The sequence below is a fragment of the Procambarus clarkii genome, chromosome 29 (assembly GCF_040958095.1).
Source record: "Procambarus clarkii isolate CNS0578487 chromosome 29, FALCON_Pclarkii_2.0, whole genome shotgun sequence".
Classification (NCBI taxonomy): domain Eukaryota; kingdom Metazoa; phylum Arthropoda; class Malacostraca; order Decapoda; family Cambaridae; genus Procambarus; species Procambarus clarkii.
Genome location: NC_091178.1, coordinates 5,812,315 through 5,836,428, shown reverse-complemented (window position 1 = coordinate 5,836,428; position 24,114 = coordinate 5,812,315). Strand labels below are relative to the sequence as shown.

The window sequence follows — 24,114 nt, the reverse complement described above, 5'->3', positions numbered from 1 at the left end:
ACGTGTATAAATACACTCTGGCATCCTGTCCCCCGACACAATAAATAATTAACTATTATAAACCTGGCGAAGTATAGTGTTAACAAGTGAGTGCGACGGGCTCACCATAGCCGGTGCTATTTGGAACTTTTTCTTCCCGCGTAGCTGAACGTAAAACAACAACAAGTGTTACCAATATTTTTCATGTTGTCTGTCTGGGTTCCTTGTGTGTCGTCCGGGATGGAAGTCACGTTGATAGAGTAGTTATCTGTTCCACCCTTGTATCTTGCACCTTCTGCCTTATCTTGCACTCAAAAAAAAAAATCACTTTGTCATTATGAAGATTAGGAAGCACTGTGGGCTTGTTGAGGCGTGTCCCGCCTCCACTTGGCGACTAGGAGGCGCCGGTGACAGTTGTGTCGGTGGGTAGAGGGCGTCTACATGCACTCCTCTTAGAACACTGAGGTTTGTATTTGGTGGTTATTATAGACCAGTGTGTGGGTGGTAGGTTACTTATGTTACGGTATTTGTTACTTTGTGTTACTGTGATGTTGCTGCTACTGTCACTTTCCCTGTGTGTTGCTGCTACTGTTACCCTCCCTGTGTGTTGTTGCTACTGTCACCATCCCTGTGTGTTGCTGCTACTGTTACCCTCCCTGTGTGTTGTTGCTACTGTCACCATCCCTGTGTGTTGCTGCTACTGTTACCCTCCCTGTGTGTTGTTGCTACTGTCACCATCCCTGTGTGTTGCTGCTACTGTCACTCTCCCTGTGTGTTGCTGCTACTGTCACTCTCCCTGTGTGTTGCTGCTACTGTCACCCTCCCTGTGTGTTATTGCTACTGTCACCCACCCTGTGTGTTGCTGCTACTGTTACCCTCCCTGTGTGTTGTTGCTACTGTCACCATCCCTGTGTGTTGCTGCTACTGTTACCCTCCCTGTGTGTTGTTGCTACTGTCACCATCCCTGTGTGTTGCTGCTACTGTCACTCTCCCTGTGTGTTGCTGCTACTGTCACCCTCCCTGTGTGTTGCTGCTACTGTCACCCTCCCTGTGTGTTGCTGCTACTGTCACCCTCCCTGTGTGTTGCTGCTACTGTCACCCTCCCTGTGTGTTGCTGCTACTGTCACCCTCCCTGTGTGTTGCTGCTACTGTCACCCTCTCTGTGTGTTATTGCTACTGTCACCCTCCCTGTGTGTTGCTGCTACTGTCACCCTCCCTGTGTGTTGCTGCTACTGTCACCCTCCCTGTGTGTTGCTGCTACTGTCACCCTCCCTGTGTGTTGCTGCTACTGTCACCCTCCCTGTGTGTTGCTGCTACTGTCACCCTCCCTGTGTGTTGCTGCTACTGTCACCCTCCCTGTGTGTTGCTGCTACTGTCACCCTCCCTGTGTGTTATTGCTACTGTCACCCTCCCTGTGTGTTATTGCTACTGTCACCCTCCCTGTGTGTTGCTGCTACTGTCACCCTCCCTGTGTGTTGCTGCTACTGTCACCCTCTCTGTGTGTTATTGCTACTGTCACCCTCCCTGTGTGTTGCTGCTACTGTCACCCTCCCTGTGTGTTGTTGCTACTGTCACTCTCCCTGTGTGTTGCTGCTACTGTCACCCTCCCTGTGTGTTGCTGCTACTGTCACCCTCCCTGTTTGTTGCTGCTACTGTCACCCTCCCTGTGTGTTGCTGCTACTGTCACCCTCCCTGTGTGTTATTGCTACTGTCACCCTCCCTGTGTGTTGCTGCTACTGTCACCCTCCCTGTGTGTTGTTGCTACTGTCACCCTCCCTGTGTGTTGCTGCTACTGTCACCCTCCCTGTGTGTTGCTGCTACTGTCACCCTCTCTGTGTGTTATTGCTACTGTCACCCTCCCTGTGTGTTGCTGCTACTGTCACCCTCCCTGTGTGTTGCTGCTACTGTCACCCTCCCTGTGTGTTGCTGCTACTGTCACCCTCCCTGTGTGTTGCTGCTACTGTCACTCTCTCTGTGTGTTGCTGCTACTGTCACTCTCCCTGTGTGTTGCTGCTACTGTCACTCTCCCTGTGTGTTGCTGCTACTGTCACCCTCCCTGTGTGTTGCTGCTACTGTCACCCTCCCTGTGTGTTGCTGCTACTGTCACTCTCTCTGTGTGTTGCTGCTACTGTCACTCTCCCTGTGTGTTGCTGCTACTGTCACCCTCCCTGTGTGTTGCTGCTACTGTCACCCTCCATGTGTGTTGCTGCTACAGTCACCCTCCCTGTGTGTTGCTGCTACTGTCACCCTCCCTGTGTGTTGCTGCTACAGTCACCCTCCCTGTGTGTTGCATGCTACTGTCACCCTGTTGAGTGATGGAGCAAATGTCACCCTTCTCTACCACTTCCATCATGGCTGAAGTCTTATTTTCTCTTTTAGGCGCTCCAGATGCTGCATTATTACAAGCGTGAAGGAGGCTGCATAATATGGAGCCCGTTCTCTTGAGTTTTCACAATGTACGACTGTGTGGTGCCTTCACCAAACCTTCCTTTGCACCGGTTTATTTCTTCAAAGGAGAAGTGTGTGTTTCTAACTTACTAATTAATAGCCGTACTCTGCTAGCTACTATCTATCGCAGACACAGTATCAGGTGCCACTCGCTTTGTTTATCTACGCGTGTGTGATTTATTTTTATTTTATCAGTTTGTGTTCTTTACGTGGCGGGATCTGTTGAGTTTGTAGGTCGTGAGTGTGGTCCTCTTGCCTACTGTCGCCTTTGTGTTATTTCTCGTTTTATTTTGCAGGATAATGATTGGTGTGTTGTTGTTGTGTGTGGCGGTAGTGATGCTAGTGGCGCTGGCAGTGTCCCGACGGCGCCACAGCTACTGGTCCCGCCTTGGGGTGCCTACGCCGCCCTACCTTCCCGTCATCGGCCACCTGCACAAGCAGTTATCCAAGTCACAGAGACGATGGATGTATTTTAACGAGGTCAGTACTCACCAGAGATATGCTTCTTCGAAATTCCCCTACAAGTATTCTAATGTTCAGCAACGCCAGGTTGGGAAGAACTTGACGTTTCGACAGTAAGGGTTTTTATCAAATATGACAGCTTGTGAACTTATCCGTACTCAGCTAAAGACTAAAACTTAATACTAATTGAGATTAAAGTATAAAATGTGTTGAGAAAATAAAAAAATAAAAAAGGGGGGAACATGGCAGAAAAACAGCAAAAATACAATTTGGTCGACAAACAGTATTGTTTAAAAATAACAGACATGGGTTGACATTATAGGGTAAGGTAGGTTACAGAGAGTTAATTAGGTAGTGCTTAGTTTTTATCTTGAACTGGTTGAGAGAGGTACAGTCTTTAACATGATTGGGAAGGTCATTCCACATTCTGGGTCCCTTAATTTGTAGAGCATTTCTAGTTTGATTAAGTCGTACTCTTGGAATATCAAAAAGATATTTGTTTCTGGTGTGGTGCTCATAGGTTCTGTTACAACCTTCAATGAAGCTTTTAAGGTCAGGATTGACATTACAGTTCAGCGTTTTATATATGTATAATACACATGAGAGGATGTGCAGTGACTTAATATCTAACACATTCAGAGATTTGAGTAGGGGTACCGAGTGATGTCTGGGGCCAGAGTAGGATATTGTCTTAATAGCAGCTTTGTGTTGAGTAATTAGAGGACGTAAATGATTTTGGGTAGTAGAACCCCAAGCACAAATACCATAGTTGAGATAAGGATAGATGAGGAAGTAACAGAGCGTCACCAGGGCAGGGCGAGGTACATAATATCTGATTTTAGAAAGAATGCCAACAGTTTTTGAAACTTTTTTTTATATATTTAGAATGTGTCCCGGGAAATTCAGCTTGTGGTCAATGAGAACGCCAAGGAATTTGCCATCTATTTTGTTACAAATTTGGGTAGTATTTATCCTGAGATTTATTTGATTAGAGGATTTATTGCCAAACAAAATATAGAAAGTTTTGTTAATGTTGAGGGTGAGTTTATTGGCAGTTAGCCAAAGATGGACTTTATTTAGCTCAGTATTCACTGTGACATTTAGAGCAAGGGGATCAGGACTGGAGTAAATGAAGGTTGTGTCGTCAGCAAATAGGATTGGTTTGAGGTGTTGGGAGGCATTTGGAAGGTCATTAATGTAGATGAGAAAGAGGAGAGGGCCAAGTATGCTGCCCTGAGGAACACCAATGTTGATGGGTAGGGTGGGAGAAATTGAATTATTCACAGAAACATACTGGAGCCTTTCAGTAAGGTAAGATTTGAGGTATTGCAGGGAGTGTCCTCTGACTCCATAATTGATAATTGATCATAATTGACTCCATAAATTAAGCTAGACCTAGATATTCCAGAAACCTAGGTCTACCTAGGTTTAGATAGGCCTAAGTATGTCAAAAGCTTACCATTCTAGAGAGCACTACAGTGCAACAGAGTTAGAATCGAAAACTATGTGTATGGACAGCTCAAAACATCCACTTGAGTGTAACATTGCCAGAATTTGGCTGCGATATCGATACTTATAGCAGATGACTGCAGGTAATGAATCTCCCAACAGTGAGCACTCAAATTGTAAACTATGTGAACAAGAGTTGGGACACATTCTCTAATACTATATTTGCGAATGCCCGGTTATCAGTGATTTTAGACAAATAGCATGAAATAACACACACGGATTTTGGAGGATATTCTCGTGATCTACCCAAAGTGTGCTAGTGTAGGATAGTAAACCACAGACTGGCATTTAGTGTTTTCTCCTGATTCCATGTATGACTAAGCATCCTGTGAGATGGGAGGGGGGGGGGGTCTTAAAGGTATTTATAGGTAGGTCGTGACTTATACCTTGCAATCCTTCACATAACACGAGCAGCACATTGCTGTGTATACCTAAGCTTAAGAAAAAAATTAATTATGTTTAATTATGTAACTAACTTATTGCTAATCAATACTAACTTGCTTAGCTTAATGAATATTTGGGTTCAGTTCCTGAGCCCATTGTGTTCCTCTGTAACCTTTTCCGCTACCAATCACTGAATGAGTAAAGGGGTGCATAATAAACAAGCCACCGCTGACGGCAACAATCACGATAGGGCCCCTAACAGGTGTCACGTCTTCATTAACGTTTATTCTAAACATGTCTCTCAGTATCGTTATCGACACTACAGGATAATTATGAGGTGTATAATAAATTAACTAAACTAAGTATAGCGCTCTCTCTTCCCTCAGTCAACTTGCCAACCAACCGACACCCCAATATCTTTAACCAATGATAGTAATGGAGCATTTAACATTTTAATACTTCCTTTATAATTTAACCTTATTTTATCCAGTAGTGTTTCATAAGAGTTAAAAGGTGAGAGAGAGGAAGTTCCTAGTGTGATGCTCGGTTCATTTACGTTATGATTGAAATTGAAATAAGTTTATTGAGGTAAAATACACACAAAGAGATGAGGTAGCTCAAGCTATTCTCACCCCGTTCAGTACATCGTGTTAATACATACATATACACACATCACAAACAATAAACGTATTACCGAACATTCTGAGAGATAAACATATACATTTCCTCCTTTACACAAGTAACGTTATGATTGTATATACCTACAGGTGTACTACAAGCACGGTGGTGCCACCTTCTGTGGATTGTACGAACTGTTACGTCCTGTCCTGATGATCGGCGACCCAAACCTTCTCAAACACATCTTCGTTAAAGACTTCGATCATTTTGTTGACCGTCGTATAACTACGTCGGCGGATGAAAGCCTAATGAATGAAATGTTGAGCAATAAGACCGGTGACGACTGGAAGTCTCTCCGGTCCGTCATGTCTCCCACCTTCACCTCGGGCAAGATGCGCAGTATGTTTCCTCTCATCTGTGACAAGGCTGATTCTCTCGTGTCCGTTTGTCTTAAGGAATCTGCTCGGAAACCTTTTATTGATATGAAGCATAACTTTGGGTGCTTCACAATGGACACTATTGCTTCCTGTGCCTTTGGCATTGAATCTAATTCTCTTGGGGATGAGGAAGCAGAATTTGCTAAAGTTGCAGAATCCTTTTTTAATTTTTCGTTTATAAGGATTGTAAAGTTTACTCTATTAACCCTTTTGCCAAGTCTCTATAACGCGCTGAGGCTTAAAACAGACACTTACCACATTAAGTTCTTTCAAAGTGTGGTAAGTAAGACGATAGCAGCCAGGAAGGCTGGTCAGAGAAGAGGAGACTTCCTTGACCTTCTCATGGAAGCGCAGGCTGACCATCTACCCGCCACCCTCAGTCATTCCACCACTAACCACAGCAACTCTGCCACTGACAACCACAATGGTCTCACTGCCACTGACAACCAGCATTTCGTCATAAAATCTAAAGGTTAGTGTTGAAACATTATGTTGGTTACTGTATAGCTTATATATAAGGAACATATATGCTATGGTAAGAAAATTATAAAATTGCTGTGTAAAATATTATTGAAAAAAGGGCATATATATATCTGTCTTTTTTGTATTATGCACAATATAGTAAGTAATTATCAGAAGAAGGTGCCAAGTCGGGGAGATTGTAGCACTATCAAAGTCACAGTTTAGTTTAGTTCATTTATTATGCGTCCCGGCCATACCCATATCCTGCCTGTTGTCGCTAAGGCTTCATCAATGACTAACACGGAGTGTTAAGGACGCAATTTGCAATCTAAATTACTTGCAGCACTCTGCAATACATTTACAATGCAAAACAACAAGAAAAGTTAATGTTGCAAGCCTCCAGTAACTCCCGATCAGTTACGTTAACAGTTTTTGCATCACTACAAATAAAGTTGCAATGCAATCCAAACAAGGCAAGGCGGGTTGCTGAGACAACTCCGGCAACCATCCTACAGATTTCTTTAACACTTCGTCCATTTGGGCTGGACGGTAGAGCGACGGTCTCGCATCATGCAGGTCGGCGTTCAATCCCCGACCGTCCAAGTGGTTGGGCACCATTCCTGCCACTCCGTCCCATCCCGAATCCTTATCCTGACCCCTTCCCAGGGCTATATAGTCGTGATGGCCTAGCGCTTTCCCCTGATAATTCCCTTCCCTTCCCTTCGTCTCTCAAAGACGACAATCAAAGTCTAACCAATTACACTAATTTCATATCCGTGATAATTACGTTAAATGGCTGTCAACTGTAGTCAGCAACAATGAGTCTACGTTAAATCACACACTTGTCTCCTATAAACAAGTCAACTGTCAACATGATAACTCGCTATCCCTTAATTACCCAAACACTTGATTCATCAAGCATTCAGTAATTCCCTTAATTGCTGTTAACTGCACAGCTAATCAATCCAAACGAGTGTCGTTAGACCCTACTGTTACCCTCTCAACAGTTTTCCCCTCACAAGTCTATGTCAAATCACTTGGATGTGGTTAATTACTCTTAATTAACCTGAATAATTAACTGACCCACGGACAGACAATTAATGCTGACGAATTACGTTACTATTAACACTGTCACGTACAACAGTTCTCAGCAACAGTGAATTCACTTGGGCATTAATTACCCTTAATTAACTACATATATTAATTAGCTGTCAAATGGACAGGCAATTAATCTAAAACATGTTACGTTAATATCTTAATCTCAATGACTTTGCCAACGACCGTCAGTCAGAACTCAGTAAGACGTTAATTAAACCTAATTAACATGAGTTATTAATTAGCTGTTGCACGGACAGATAAGTTAATACTGAGCGCATGTTAACTTAAATACCGTCGCTCCCCGACAGTCCTCACCACTGTGTGAATTCACTAAGATGATTCTTATTACCTTTAATTAACTTGGATGATCAATTAACTGCAGATCAAAAGTCACAAAAGGCTGAAAAAAATGTTGACCAAACCACACCACACACTAGAAATTGAAGAGACGACGACGTCTCGGTCCGTCCTGACCATTATCAAGTCGTTTGTGATGAGACGAGGTTATTCAGTAGCTTCACAGTCCATTAAGTAGTGCAATAGTGGCACCTCTGCTTCTGTTCCACAGATATGACACACTTTAACTATTGGGCTTATTACCTCCCAGCAGCACTTGTAACCAAGTCCGAGTCTGTGTATGGCTACTGCAATGTCTTTGGATATCTTTTTGTCAGGCTTGAAAGAGTAGTACCCAGTGGCTTGTTCGTATTATATCGCAGTGGATCTTCCTTCCGCTACTTTGGCTCTGTGGCGACTTTTGATAGTTGGGAGCATTTCCTTCTTGATTTGCTCCTTAATCTGTGAAAAAACTTGGAGGTATTTGAACCTGTAGAGCAGTGACAGTTTTTGCTAGTGAGTCTGCCTTTTCATTACTGCCTATGTGACTTGATATCCAATTTAGGGCGATTTTTTTTCTACCACAGACGTGGCCACACATTTACAATACTAACCAGTATATATACATTTTAGGGTGATTGACAGCCTTAGATTATGGGCTTCCTTTCCTCTATGTTGGATTTCTGTGATGAGTTGTATATTATCTGTGTTGACTGGATAACAATGCCTGGAGCGAAGATTTAGAGTCGGTATGAATGATGACATGTAAATTATTCTCAATTGTATAGTTTATGGCCTCCTTCAGCGAGGATTTCCGAATCTGGAATCCGAATTCCGGATTTTGCTGTCTTTTATAGTTGACCCGCGCCGACGGTACAAGAATGCAGTACTGAATAACTTAAATGTCGATACAGACGGAGCTTCACGTGGCTTGGCCTTGCCACGTGACAACAGGTCAAGCGAGAGTAATTTGAACATAGGGCAGAATGGCTTGGCGGGCTTGAAGCAGGCAAGCCGGCACGCTGGTCTCCCCCCCCGCACATGTCTTGAATTTGACCAATCACAACAAAGCGCGGCCATCAGCCTACACGTGTCTCGACAAATCAGAGCAAGCCTCGGTCACGTGGCTCTGTGACGTCACCGCGCGGGAGGCCTACTCGGTGGGTAGTAACCAAGACCAATGCCCCCCCCCCACCAGACAAGTACCCCACCACCACTCTTCCCTTGCTACACATTAAATAAATCATGAGAATGTCTGTACCTTTACTCACAGCTGGTCTACGATGGCCCTTGTATTCTTAACAAACAGCTGGGAGCCTGGGCTAGGTACAGAGCCCAAACACAAGATGATTCGGGTAGGAATAACGGAATCTAGAGAGTGTGCATGGACGACTGCGTGCACGACAGCGATCTTGCATTCTACTCAGTCTAGAAACTTAGCTGGAAATTCCTCCTCTCACAGTATGTGTCTGTAAATGAGGCTGCTTCTCCCACCCTACCAAATAATATTGGCTTTTCACAGATCAGTATACTTTGTCCTCTCCTCTTCTATTTACACCAATTAAAATGATCCTCCAAATGCCTCTTAACAAGCCTGTTCAATTTGCTGATGACACAACCTTCTTTTCCTCCAGTCCTAACTCTCTTATTCTGAATAACACAGTGAATACTGAACTAAAAAAAAAAAAAAAAAGAGGGTTATCTTTGGCTAACTGCTAACAAACTCACCCTTTAACACTGATAAAACCTTCTATATTTTGTTTGGTAATAAATCCACAAATCAAATTTACCTCAGAATTAAGAAAGTAGATGGTAAATTCCTTGGTATTTTCATTGATAAGTTGAACTGAATCCATGGGCACCTCACTAGAAACAAATATCTATTAGATATTCCAAGAGTGCGACTTAACCAAAACAGAAATGCTCTGCAAATCAAGGAGTCCTAAAATGTGGAATAACCTTCCTAATCACATCAAAGACTGTCATCCTCTCAACCAGTTTAAAAGAGAGAGCATGAACTACAATACCTGATAGACTATGCAACATACCTTACTTCCTAAGTGTCAACTTATGTTTTGCTGTTATTGAACATTAATTGCTGAACCTGTACTACTGCTGTTAACTGAAATGTAAAAATTTAATGAACAAAATTGAACTCCTCCCGTTTACGCTGTGAAATGAATACGAGACTTGGTCAGAACCACTACGGGCTCACCATAGCCTGTGCTGCTGGGAACATTTTGTTCCAAGTAGCTGAATCTAAAACAACAACAATATGGTCAGAGGCCGGCCGTGAGGACGTTGATCCTTTGAATCATCAACAGGTAGGTAGTGTTGTCATATTTTAGAAAATCCACAGCTGTGATGAGGGTTCGATTCTATGCACTGGGTGTTCCCAGATGCACGCTCTAGTCGACTATGCCACAACATGGTCAAAAGAATTGCAACCTGGGGTACTACTGAATCCTCGAGGATCCTGAGGCTTCACTGAAACCGAACCAGGGTTTCACACAATTTCCCCCCATACACTCTGGCTGTCGTCCAGAAATTTTACCTCTGACGTTCTGAATTTCTAAAATTCCTGAAATTTCAATGCACAGAGCAATCACATTATCGTGATATAACAATGAGAAAATCCACTGTGGATTTTCTCATTGATATATCATGATAATGTGATTTCTCTGTATTGTAATTTTTGCTTTTCCAATCATGTAATAATTGTCATTTTATATCTATTCCCCTACTTCAATTCATTATTGTTTGATCTCATTTATTTTTTAAGTCTTTTGGGTTTTTACCCATATTATAGCCAAAACTCTCTGCATATTAGTGGCTTTAGGCACTGTACTGTCCCTGCCCATTATTCATACACTCTTCATATATCCTATATACAACCCATCCTCCTGCTTACATAATATTTTTTGCAACTATATATGGATCATCATACATGACTTAATGGATAATTAGATATAGAATTTGTTGCTATTTACCTTATAGAGTCTGGAAAAATAAAGCTAAAAACCAAACTTGAATATTCCTAGGCCTAATATAACATACACTGTCTATGTACTATATTAGGCCTTAGATGGCTTGTATTAAACCTAGGATGGTTAGGTTAGGTTTTTATTAGCAACATAAATACGAAACCTTTTCCAGTTTGTCCAAATTTAATACTGTAGTACCAAATTCTACTTTCTAATTGTCCATTACGTCAATATATGTACGATCTATGGTATATCATGTATGGTATATGAGTGTTGCTCATACCCCTTGCACCACCCATAGCTCTGCCATTCAACATCATATTACTGTAATTATAATAATGTTTATCCAGAAGAATGTCACCATTATTACTATAAGTACTATCTAAACAGGAGGATGGGCTGGTATGTATGTACTGTAATTTTGCTTAATAAATAACAATTATTATTATTATATTTATTATAATGAGCTAAATTAATGACAACGAGAACAGCAATAACTAATTTGGGATTATGGTTCAGTGTTGTCAGAGAGGACGATAGTGGCTCAGAGCGTGATGTTCCTGATAGCTGGTTATGACACAACAGCCTCCACGTTGGCCTTCTCATCCTACTTACTGGCCAAGAACCCTACCCACCAGCAGCGTCTCCGCCAGGAGGTAGAGGACATGGTTAAGGAACACGGTAATATTACCTACCAGGGTATCATGGAAGCCAAATATCTCGATGCTTGTCTCCAGGGTAAGAAACATCCTAGAGACCCACACTCATGTTACTACATATCTCACTGGCAGTTTTCTTAACTTTCTACTCCTTTTACCAGTCAGCTCAACACACATTATATACATAATTCACTCACTTAAAACCAAAGTTGGGAACATTAGGGAAATATCATCTATGGTATATGAGTGTTGTTCATGCCCTTGCACCACTCATGGCTCTGCTGTTCAATATCATATTACTGTAATTATAATAATGTTTATCCAGAAGCATGTGTATACAAAGAACACACATTCAATTGATCACTAATTATAATTGTAGGTACAGGAGTAACACATACTAATGAAGCCACTATTATGCAATGCATTTCAGGCAAAACTTTACAAATTTAGACAAAAATATGATTTAAAGGAGTGACGGTAAACTCTGTGTTTATACTAAAAGAGAAGCTAACAAGTACTGGTAAATACTTATCAAAAGAAGGTGCCAAGCCAGGAGAAGCTAACAAAATGGAGAAAGTTTATGAAAATTAACAAATGTGTACAATAAAAAGGAGATACATCCTAATGATGACATGCATAGACTATTACATTATGGAGTCTGTAGTTTTAGTAATAGTAAAGTAGTTTATTTGCATAAATAGGAGAATGGAAATACTGAGGTGTAATCTAGAACAGCAACTGGAACACAACCTAGAGTATGATAGTATAATTTAAGTATAATGAAGCCAACACTTAAAAATAAACAAGGACATGAGTAAACAATTTTATAAATGAAATACAACAATTAAATGACAATGAAGATAGGACATAATTATTAGTAAATCAAATTTAATGTTTCACACATTTTCTTTTCATTTTCTGTGAATCTATTTCCCATTTTCAAACTCTGAATATTATCCTTTACCTGCAATTTGCTTTTAATAATTTACAGAATAGGCCTGGTTCTGTTTTACTTTTGTCCGCTATCTCTTTCTCAAAATTTCTACCTCTCTTCACTTTGCCGTGTATTTTGTACTCCTTTGTATTGCCAAATTCATTATAGAATTGAATCAAATTCATTTTGGCCATGAAGAGATAACTGGCTACAAGGTGATAACACACATGTGGAAGAAGCCAATACAGATGTTTATGTTTATGTTGTTTTCCCACAGAGACACTGAGATTGTACCCACCCGCCACCTTTGCTGAACGGCTCTGCACTAAGAATTACAAGTATGTCTTCCATTTCAATGATATGAGAATATACAAAACTGCAGAAAGTTCATTAGCCCATGCAAGTCAGCTTCATATATACCAAACCAAAATATAATAATAATAATAATACTGTAATAATAATAATTATAATCTTCTGGTCACGATAGTACAGTTATATTCACTATAACAGCTAACACAAATTGTCTTAATTAGGAAGAAATATGAGATATTTAGGCTACTTGGCGAGGTAGTTTTTACAATACAGTATATAAATATACAGAGGAACCTCGGTACTCAAACAGCTCCCAGCTTCAACATTTTGGCACTTGAATGCTGTGTTCATTTTTGGTAGTCAGCTCTTTGTTCGGCACTTGCACACAAACATGGGTCCCTGATGCGTCAGTTATGCCATAGCTGTCGTTCAGTGCACATTGTAAAGTAGAGACACTTTTGATGAAGTATACCAGTGTGTTTAATTCTTGTATTTAGTATTAACTCTTATATACGACCTGGTAGGTGGCCTTATACTATCAGTAATATTAGCTTCAGGGAGCCAAGCCATTGGGGATCAACCAGAAATTGAAGTTTCATTACATTCAATGCTGGTTTGTTTTAGTTCATTATTTACTGTGTAATTTAGAATAAGTGGGTTAGCATTTGAGAAAATGAAAGTTGTCATCAGCAAATAGAATTGGTTTTTGCACTACTCAGGGTGGGGCTCTCTACATAGTAGCCTGGCCTCTCACTCTCAGGAGCAATGCTAAATAAGCAATTAGGGAAGAGTTGCCTCAAACACATGCACCTAGAAGCAAAGAATAGACCAATTCCATGCAGAAAGTGAGGCTTGAAACATTCGCATGAAGCAAATACTTAAAGTTAGGAATGAAACGCAAGCAAATGGCCTCCACAGAACAGTGTTCACTGGATGGCCTGCACTTATCTCGAAAAGACGTAGGACTTGTTATGGCCGGTGACTAGTAGAGATTCACAAACAGCAACAGGACTTGGGCATAGAAGCCTGGGGCTTCCGTGGTACTGCCACCTAGTTGGTGGCCATTCACAACTAGGGGGTCTGAATTAGTTTGGAGTGAATCATTTGGCTCTTAATGAGTTGTTTGCAGAGCTTTTTGGCTGTTTTGGTACTTGCTTTTATTTTAATCTTAAAGTAGTAGTCTGTATGGCTTTGCTTTCTGGACGTTTTCTCGATGAAGGTGATCGTAAATTCCCTACTTGTGCCTCCATGAGGGGGCCCAGGTTCTGGCCACCCCCTCATAGTCTGTGGTATACTCTGGGGCCCATGATGTTCACAGGTTTGTAGCTTTGGCCACCATGTTCTTTGACATGTCGTGGACAGGCATTTGGACTTGGGTGTTTTTGAGGTCTAACAGAGTCTTAGCATCTTGATATCTGGTTAGTGCTCCTAGTCCCATTTTGGTGTTTATCATCATGGGTCAGGTTTCCTGTCCAAATGTTTTGTCTTCATCAGTGTTGTTGCCATTCTCCTGCTCCCTGGTGAGTCTTTATTTTCTCATCTTCTCTGTTGTTAGATAATAGTGATCTGTTTTAAATGCCAAAATTGTTAAATTTTAAAATCCTGCTGGAAAAAGTCATCATGGCGAATGGGGGGGGGGGGCCTTTGACAAGCCATTGGCTTCCTGTCCTCGTCGAGGGCCTAGCTTGTTGGTGGCCCTCAGGTAAGTTCAGATAAATAGCTTCAGGGAGCCACCAAGAGGTTCGTCCAGAAACCCAATGCTGAATGTAATAAAATGCCTCTCTCTGATAGTGTCTGATTCCCCGATTCCCTCCCGGTTCTCAGTCATTCAGCTGCAGATAAAGGCAAAGATGGAGCGAAAGCCTGGAGCTCCCATGTTATTGCCACATATAGGTGACCATTCACAACTAGTTTGCAGAGTTGTTTGGATGCTTCAATTTCCTTGAACTTACACTTGTCTGTATTGCTTCTCATTTTCTAGATAATTTATCAGTGAGAGTGATCATAACACACTCCTGCTCCCTTTGCATGTGAGGTAGGGCCAGGTTCTGGCTTTGATCTCTTGACAGGCCATATAAGACTCCCATGGCTGATCTAATTCAGTAGGGGAAATCATCTTAGCGAGATAGCTTCAGGGAGTCACCGAGGCACTACCAGTGAGGCATTTCATTACAATCAACCCTGGGTGTTTGGTGTGGCTGGGGGGGAGGGGGGGGTGGAGAGAAGGATATTCTGTAGTTGTTGAGCCTTTGCTAATAACACTGTTAATGAGAAAATCAATGAGGTCGCAGGTTCGAGTTCCAGTTTATTTTCTCAGCGATATACTGTATATCACGTTAAGTGTGATTTCAAGTGTGTGTAACACTGTTAATACTGGTTTCTTATTGTAGCCGTCTCCTTTTCCAATTGTTTTTATTGCATTGTCTCTTGCATCCCCAACCCCCTGGAGTACAATTTCTTTGGGATCGTTGCTCTTGAGGCTGCAGAGGAGTAGAGCGAGTTCAGTACTTAAGCTCCACTCTTCTATTTTTTGCCCCATCTCCTGTATCTCTCCCTGTGGTTCTTTCAGTAGTCCTGGTTCACATCGTCCCACATGTAAACCATCTGACGTAGTGTTACAACTGTCCTCCATTGCTACCTTAAACTTATATGAACAACAGATACTTCTCATCTATCATCTCCAGTACATTTGTTGTGCATGTAATGATTATGTTACGCTGTTGGGTAGATTAGATACACTATGTTTAGTGGATTTTTATATTTAGTAGTCTTGGATACAGCAGTGTTGTAGACGTTAAGACGGAGCTTAGAGAGCTGAGTGAGGCCAGAGTCGCGGAGCTCTATGCGGGAGAACATGGCGGTTCGATGAGGAATCGTGAGTGTCTAAACTCGATGGGGAATGAGAGTGCTCGATGCGGTCATAGTCTGCTGTCTGCTCTGTGTCGAAGCTGTAGCGTCTTGAGGTCGGTTGAAACTGTACACGCCGAGTGCTACATTCTTGAGGTTGAAGAGGTGTGGTAAATCTGAGTCGTCTGTACTGAAGTTAACTGAATCTCTGTGGAAATTTTACTAATGCTTACTTGCTTATTGAATGCTTATATTATTGGACTACACCTTAGTTTCCTCCAATAGGATGGAAAGAATGTTACCTGTAATTAGGGAAAGGATTTGAGTAGTCATAATTAGTTCTAATGTCATTAAGGTAATGAGAGATTGAAGTGAGTGTAATGTTTACTCGCTACAAGCAAAATGTTGTCCAAGTTTGTATGATGCCTTGCTACTTTCAGATTACTAAAAATAAAATGATAAATACAGGATCCCTGGCACCGAGCTGATCCTGCGTGCAGGTGACCTAGTGACTGTGCCCATATGGAGCCTGCACCATGACCCTCGGTACTGGCCAGAGCCTGAAGAGTTCCAACCGGACCGCTTCCTGCCAGAGAACAAGACCCACATCAAGAGTTTCACTCACTTGCCCTTTGGGATGGGACCTAGGAACTGCATAGGTTAGTTTGCCAATTTTTTTAATGCAAAAATATTACTTGTTTTCCGTTACTTTATCACATTTCTCTAGCTACATTAATCTGAACCCTGCCCAAAATATAGAGAGTTTTCAGGTTATGTTACTGTGAATTAAACCCATTTTTTATTCTAGCAATGCGGTTTGCTCTTATGGAAGCCAAGGTGGCCCTGGCCAAGCTGGTGCTAGCAGCAGACTTGCATCTCTCACCTGGCCACAAGGAGCTGAAGATTTCCTCATCTCCCTTCATCTTGAGACCAGAAGAAGGAGTCAACCTTGTCCTTAAGCCAATCATTGAAGCAGCACACAGCTAAACACCGAACCATCCACCCATCCCACCACCATGCAACACCCACCACCCACTTCATATTCTTAACCATTTGTGATAGAGCTGGCTCTAAATTCTTTGAATTTTTTCACATTAATTTGTATAATTATGTAGAGTATAAGTGCTTTTAGGCTGACAAAGTTTACAATTGGTCAGGTCTACATCAACAGGAGATGCAAACTCCCAGAGATACATATAACCAATTAAGCCTAAAGCTAGCAATATAGTTATGTTTATAATTCTGCTAACCATATTGAATGACACCTAGATATGTGGCCTTTTCTGCATCGTAGTACAATGATAGATGGTGTAGCATAGCATCTCATCATGGATTGCTGCACTACTGAAGATTATGCATTGATCCTGGCCACTAGTTTATAAGGCATGTGATATAAACACAGAGTGGTTTAACTTGCTTCTTGGTGTAAATCCACTTGAAAGTTTATTTAATCTTGGACTATGCATGTTCAAGACTAAAGTACACTTTTGATGATTGATCAGTAAGCTATTGACCTTAATAACCTTCCAGATGTTCATAGGTAGTAAGCCAACACCAAACCAAACAAGGAGCATTGGATTCTCTATGCTTCTGAAAGTAAGTAATTATCAAAAGGTACCAAGTTGGGGAGACACTGTAGCCCCATCAGTATTGCTGGATATTCAAAAGGTGTTAAATATCTCTGAGGATGCCAATACAAGAACAAAAGTACATAAGAAGTATGATATCAAAGGAATTGAATTCACAAAGGATTCTATCAGGAGACAAATGACCATGAGGAACAGTTAGGAAGAAAGACACATGAACTTCCTGAAAATTGAGACACTCAACAAGGAGATGCATGCCAGTAAGAGGGATAAGGCAGTTTGGACAATATGGAGCAGTTTCTGTATTGGGCCCGTATTAAGTGCCCACAAGTGAGATGTGTATGGCTAATACATAACCTCGCCAGAGCCATTTTCCCCACCAGTTACAGTGGTAGGTGGCAGACTACCCTTAAGAGCATGCAGTTTGTTACCAGTAACACAAGGTCAATGATCCTGCCACAAGACATGGATTGAGGAATGACAGGGTAAAAATTGGAAAGTTCCTGAAGAATACCTTTTTGGGAAGTAGGACAAGTACAGATAGCCTCCTTAATGACAGTGACCATATACTCATTTGAGGGAACACCAATATGGCTGGGAACCCAGCAAAACTCAACATGCTTAAAATGGCTAGAGATAAGAAATGGCCAATATTGGATTTTGATGACCACAGGATGCATAGGAATAAATGACTCCAGTATGCTTCTGAAAGATGCTCCTCTCTTCTCCACTTCGATCTCAAGCAGCAGTATCGTTCCAGATGCCAAGGACTTGTTACCCTTGCTGCATCTCGCTATGCCTTCCATCTAAAAAATTATACTTGATGCCATTATAAAGCCTTCAGGCACACTTCAGAGAATATATATTATTGACTTGATATTGTGTTTTTGTGTACCTCTGGCCTTACAAAGAAAAATAAAACATAAAAGTGTTAAGACTATCTCAGTTTACTCTGGTCCCAAATCTTGTTGACATTACAATGGATTACCTTGAAATTTTTTAACTAAGTCTAGGGTTCATTAGGAATTGTGCTAATGTTCCCAAGGAAACTGCAAATTAAAAGCTATTATCCTACATCAACTTATCTGAAGCCTACCACAAGAAACTCATTTATTTTTTAGATTATTATTTGTATAAATTATGAATAAACTAAAATTTAATGCTAAGTAACTATCAAATAGCAAACAGGATGAGCTAAGAACAACTGCGTGACAAAGCCTTCATACAGTCAATTAACTTGATTTCTTGATCGCTGATGGAATGAAGTTGTTGAGAAATGCAGTCAGCATAAGGCTGTTTATTGCCGAATGCCTTGTGTTGCGATTGTCAATTTCTGGTTGTCTATGAAATTTGGCTAGATAGGGAACCTTGAAAACATTTGTCTGTATATAACAGTAAGTATTCCAAAATCTCTGCAGTGTTGAAGGCTTTGCTGTGCTGACCAATCCAACCAGAATAGGTCAAAACTAGTGTGTGTGTGCACATAGTTCTCCACCTTATCCAGAAAATCTGATAAATGAGGAGGGGGGGGGGGGGTTTAGGCCTTCCAGGATTGCAGTGCACACTTAGTTTAGGAGTGAACTTGAGCATTATATAAGGTCTTGCAGCCCCTGCTGTCAGGAAGGTATGAAATTTGCTATAAGGCTGTAAATTTCTTAGCTGCCTTGGTTGCTAGGTAAAGCATGTGACTTTTTATGGTCAGAGTCAGACTTTATGCCCAAGATGTCAACTTCATCTTTGAACATGGTTTTTGCTACTCATCTGTATATATTGCTGCAAGTCTAATAAACTTTGTTCTAGGAATATTATTTTTTTAAGGCTGTTCAATGGTTCTCTAAATCTTAAGACACTTCTTGTGCTAAAGAATTTTCAAGGAACACCCGATACATTTTGCCATAATATTCCACAAACTTATTTGGTAGTTAAAGCAAGCAAACAATGAAGTTTGCCGTGGCAATAAAAAAAATAAAAATATCACAAATACAGCACAGTACTGTACACAGAAAACCTAAAAAATGTAGACCACAGCACGGGGACACAAAATTCAATAAATATATTGATAGGTATCTATTGCACTTTTCTCCTCAACAGTGCTTCTGTATGGGATAAAGAATAACCAGTCTATTATCTCATTCATTGCCAATTTATTGTAAACACTTTAACCATTTATGGTGCCATTAATTATGAATGAATTAATCTATTGTACAATTATTTTAACATAGCTGAAGTAAAAATTTGTTGTAAGATCTGCGGAAGCTTTGTTAAATCAAGACAAACAAATGAATGTCCAGCAGGAAGAGCCTTTGTTAATCTGTCTGCTTGATCACCTAAAGACCCAATAAAAATTGCATATGTGTTCACTGTGCTCTCAGCAGTAAGAGCTTTAGATAACTGACTGGGTCTGATTCCATACCTATCCAGATTTGCATCAGACAGTAGGATTACAAAGCTTTCATCAGATTCCTCAGTTGCTATGTGCTTCACAGCCTCAGCTGCAGCTTCCAAAGTATGATCTCCACTAAGACAAAACTGTGAATGAGCCTGCATTGTTTTTAACACGTCCAAACGCTCTTTGTTGTTTCGTGGAATATTGTCACACTCTATCAGGGGTACAGCAGCCTCTTCACCAGAATGTCCATAAATATCATATTTAAATTTATTCTCAAACCCCTCAAATGCCTCCATAACCATGAGCGTGGCTTCAAGTTCACGTTCGAGACGACCATCATGACCATTAAAACGGTACATTGATCCAGACACATCAACAACTAACCGGAGACGTTTGGGGTGACTTTGTGGTGCCCCTACTTCTGGTTCCTCTTCACGTCTTTGCCGGTATATATTTCGTTCTCCTGCCAAACCTTCAATTAATTTTGTGTCATCTAACTCTCCAGAGGTGCGATGCCTAAGCCACTGGCGTTCCTTTCCTTTTGCCTGTAGGGAGTTTATGATACTGCGTAATGCACGTACCTGTTGTTGTACACCACCAGCAAGTTTCTCATAAAGAGAAGCATCATATTCACTCATTCTAATTTCCCTCAAGCGTTCTTTGAAGGCTTTCTGTGCCATTTCCCGTGCAGCACGCCTCACTTCTTCAGGCACAGCATCTTTTTCCACTTCGGAAACTTGATGAACATCATGTCCAGCATCTAACCGATATGGTCCTCCTTTACCTCCAAGGCCAGCGGTATCACGTCCACCTGTGCCACCTGCCCAAGTATTTCCTCCTACATGGGGATCATTTGAAGGATCCTCCTTTCCATGTTTAGGTTCAGTGACATCCTCACCACTAAAGCGATCAATATCTAGTCTAAGATGGCCCGTATCATTACCAATCATTTTACGCCACTCTGCTAGAGCTTTCTGTAAGCCAACACTTCCTGTTTGCCAAAGACGTACAACTCCAGCAGAGTCTACTGAAGCCAGACCTTGACCACTGGTTGCAGCCAAGAAAAGTGGAGATGTGCGAGCTGCTACAGACCAGGCCCAATGTGGAGAAGATTGAGAGGCTTGGGGAACAGGAATGTAGCTAATGCTATGATTTATCAAATCTGTTACTTCTAGAAAAATACTTGTATTTGTAGCTGCGATGCTATATTCTAATGCATCTCTAGGGGCCTGGTCAACAGTTCTAACTATCTGTCCAGAATCGTTTAACAAAACAGTAAAGCTAGCTGGGTCACTTACTGCTGGGGGAGTCTTCAATGAAATTCCATCACGTTCCCATATATATACTTCATTCTCACTTGCATCAAGCTCTGGAAAACCTACAGCTATAGCAGCTAATGCATTAGAAGGAGCTAAAAGATGACTAGGAGCACTAACCTGTTGCTTAAGTGCTGAAGACAACACAAAGTCACTTAAAATATTTGGAGCAATAGTAGATATCTTTATCTCACTAGAATCTTGTTGACCTGGTATTTGGGTTACTGGATGAAGAACAATGTTGTGCATGTTACCTTTCAATAACCACTTGTAGCCTTCTTGATCACCAGCCACCCACTGATAGCTTCCATTTAGTGGATGGAAAGAAGATAGACAAAGTGGTAAATTAACTGAATGACTGGTCTCCTTGTTAATATCTATGAAAATTATCTGCCCACCACCAACCTCCCATAATGCAAGTTGCCCTTGCTCTACTTTACCTTTACACATCCGAAAAAAGGTTTGATTTCCGCCACCTGAACCCAGCCTTTTCAGCAGTGACTCGGCTGCAGCTTCAAATAATGAGCTAAGCTGGATGTGAGTCACTAAGCCAGTGTCCGTGTCCACTGTTAAAAGTGTGTTAGAAGCCTCTTCATGGATAACCAAATTTCTGTTTGGCAAATGTGCAAGTCGTATCCGTGGCTGGTAAGCAGAACGATAACGCGGAAGGACATCATGGAGAAGTATCTGTTTTAACTGATTATCTTTCCCTCTGGGTACAAAAGAATAAACAGCAGAAGGAGCTACAGTGGCAACATGTATGTGATCATCAATTGGATTAAGAGTGCCTCCTGGACTGACAGTAATATCTGTCACTAGTGCTGTGTCATATAAAGGAAGCGGCCAATAGCTTTGCTGCTCTGTGAACACAGCTGATCGAGCTTCTGTTACATCAACTGAATGATGATACACATTCAACTGAACTGGACTCTGTAAAGAAAAATACTTGCATTAACATAATCAAAGAGAGATTCATTACAAACCTGAACAGTATGTCTGCATATACTGTACCATAAGTATATGAGTGATTGTGTAATTACCTAAGTGTAGTTACAGGATGAGAGCTACATTCGTGGTATCCCATCTTCCCAGTACTCTTTGTCGTATAACACTTTGAAACTACTGTACCGACAGTTTTGACCTCCACCACCTTCTCATTTAACTTGTTCCAACCATCTACCACTCTACACACAGAAATCAAAATAGCGTGATGCATCGAATGAACAAATCCACAAGGGCCGTGATGAGGATTCAAACCTACGTCTCAGATCATCCCAGACGCTGCCATTATCGACTGAGCTACGACATGGTCAAAAAGAGTTGAAACCGAAGTTCTGCTGAACTTACTGGATCCTGCAGCCTCTCTAAGACACAAACCAGGGTTTTACACAACCAGGAGGGGTTGTGTAAAACCCTTCTATCTTCTAGTTTTGGCATTATTAACGCCTCCAATCTCTCTTCGTAACTCTTGTTTTCAGTTCTGGAAGCCATTTTGTAGCATGTCTTTGCACATTTTCCAATTTTTTTTTATATGCTTCTTGAGGTATAGGCACCATACAACTGCTGCATATTTCAATTTTGGTCTATCTTGGTTATCTTGAGATGATTTGGGGCTTAGTGTCCTCGTGGCCCAGTCCTCGACCAGGCCTCCTTTTTTGTTACACCTCCCCCCCCAAGGAAGCAGCCCATAGCAGCTGTCTAACTCCCAGGTACCTATTTACTGCTAGGTAACAGGAGCATCAGGGTGAAAGAAACTTTTTGCCCATTTGTTTCCACCTCCACCGGGGATCAAACCCAGAAATTCAGGACTATGAATCCGAAGTGCTGTCCACTCAGCTGTCAGGCGCCCTCCACAAAAGTCTCACAAAAGTCATGAACAGTTTCTTTAGTATTTCACCATCCATGTAATTAATAGCAAGTCTGAAGTTGGAAAGTGATCCATATGCTCCTTACACAATGTTCTTTGTGTGTTCTTCTGGTGACAGTCTACTATCCAAAACCACCTCTACATCTCATTCATTGCTAGAGTTCTTTAATTCCTTCCCACATTATTTGTAAGTTGTTTTGCAGTCTATTTTCTCCAATTCCACATTTCATAACATGGCATTTATTCACATTGAATTCAATTTGCCACATGGCACTTCAAGCACTTTATATTTTATCTGGATCAATTTGAAGGGCATGACAATCATCTAGGTCTCCTATCTTCTTTAACAGCTTAGTATTATCAGCAAACATGTTCAAATAATTTTGTATTCCTTCTGGTAGATTGGTTATGTAGACGACGAACATTACTTGTGCAAGAACTTAATCCTGTGGTACAGTACTCTGCTAGTAACACTCCTCCAGTCAGATACATTGCCACTGATTATTGCCCTCATCTTTATCCAAAAAAATTTCATCCATGTAAGAAGACTCCCTGTCACCCCTCCAGCATATTCCAGTTTCCAAAACAACCTCTTGTGTCGAACTCTCACAAACAGGTCAAAAGCCTGTTTTAGGTTCAGATAGACACAGTCAACCCAATCTTACTCTGATTACTTCTCACCACCACAGAGTAGATATAAACTGGTGTTACAATAGCACAGGAGTTATCAAGACAATTAGAATCACACAGTATAGATTAAACTAATGTTACACCCGGTTGCTACAAATCCCTTCCTCTAATGAATTAAGTCAGGATTGGTCCCATATAGTTTGCCAAAATCATGGTTGCACTGGATCTAAATTATTATATAATTAATACTGTATAATAATAATGCACTGTGTCAGGGGACAGGAAGCCAGAGTGTATTCACACATGTTTGGCTTTTATCGAGGATCCCCACTCCCCCACACCCCCAAGGCCGAATTACTGACTCTGTCCAGGATGTAACCCCACAACAAGCTGAATATCTCCTGAATACTTACGCACTGCTAGGTGAACAGCAGCATTAGGTAAAAGGACATTTCTATCTCGCCCAGGATTTGAACCCGGAGTTCTTGATTGTGGGTTGAGAACAAACCCGACTGTACTACCGGGACCCCTTGTACTACCAGGATATGATATGATGCACACCATCGGTTGAACAGCATAAGAAGTTATGCACAGTGCAAAGGGTTAACAGGCGATCAAGGAAAGTAGTCAAACAGAAACTACTTTACAATGGACACTGACATCGGAACAGATGCTGATGCAAAATGAACATGCAGAATGTTTCAAGTCACCTCATACTGCCACCTTGAGGGTAAACCATGCAGGCAAAGTTCAAGCTATCCAAGTAGCACTTGAGGACCCAATGGGTAAGCCAAGATTTCTCTAGCAGCAACTGGAGGGGGAGGTTAAACCACAGGAGAGAGGGGCTGAATTGTAGG

General features: G+C 41.4%; 2 protein-coding genes across 2 annotated transcripts in view; one reads left to right on the top strand and one right to left on the bottom strand.

Annotated features, from left to right (window-relative positions):
• The first annotated feature begins 302 nt into the window (after positions 1-302).
• Positions 303-17,932, top strand: LOC123764970 (cytochrome P450 9e2). The gene is made up of 7 exons (XM_045753225.2): positions 303-444; positions 2,724-2,907; positions 5,550-6,309; positions 11,237-11,455; positions 12,588-12,648; positions 15,938-16,128; positions 16,278-17,932. The coding sequence occupies exons 2-7, from the start codon at positions 2,728-2,730 to the stop codon at positions 16,454-16,456; spliced, it is 1,590 nt and encodes a 529-aa protein (XP_045609181.1). The 5' UTR covers positions 303-444; positions 2,724-2,727; the 3' UTR covers positions 16,457-17,932.
• Positions 17,933-19,179: 1,247 nt separating this feature from the next.
• Positions 19,180-24,114, bottom strand: part of c12.2 (von Willebrand factor A domain-containing protein c12.2) — a 68,665-nt gene continuing 63,730 nt past the window's right edge. The window contains 1 exon segment of the mRNA XM_045753222.2: positions 19,180-21,690. Within this exon segment, the coding sequence (XP_045609178.2) occupies positions 19,264-21,690 (2,427 nt within the window). The 3' untranslated portion in view covers positions 19,180-19,263.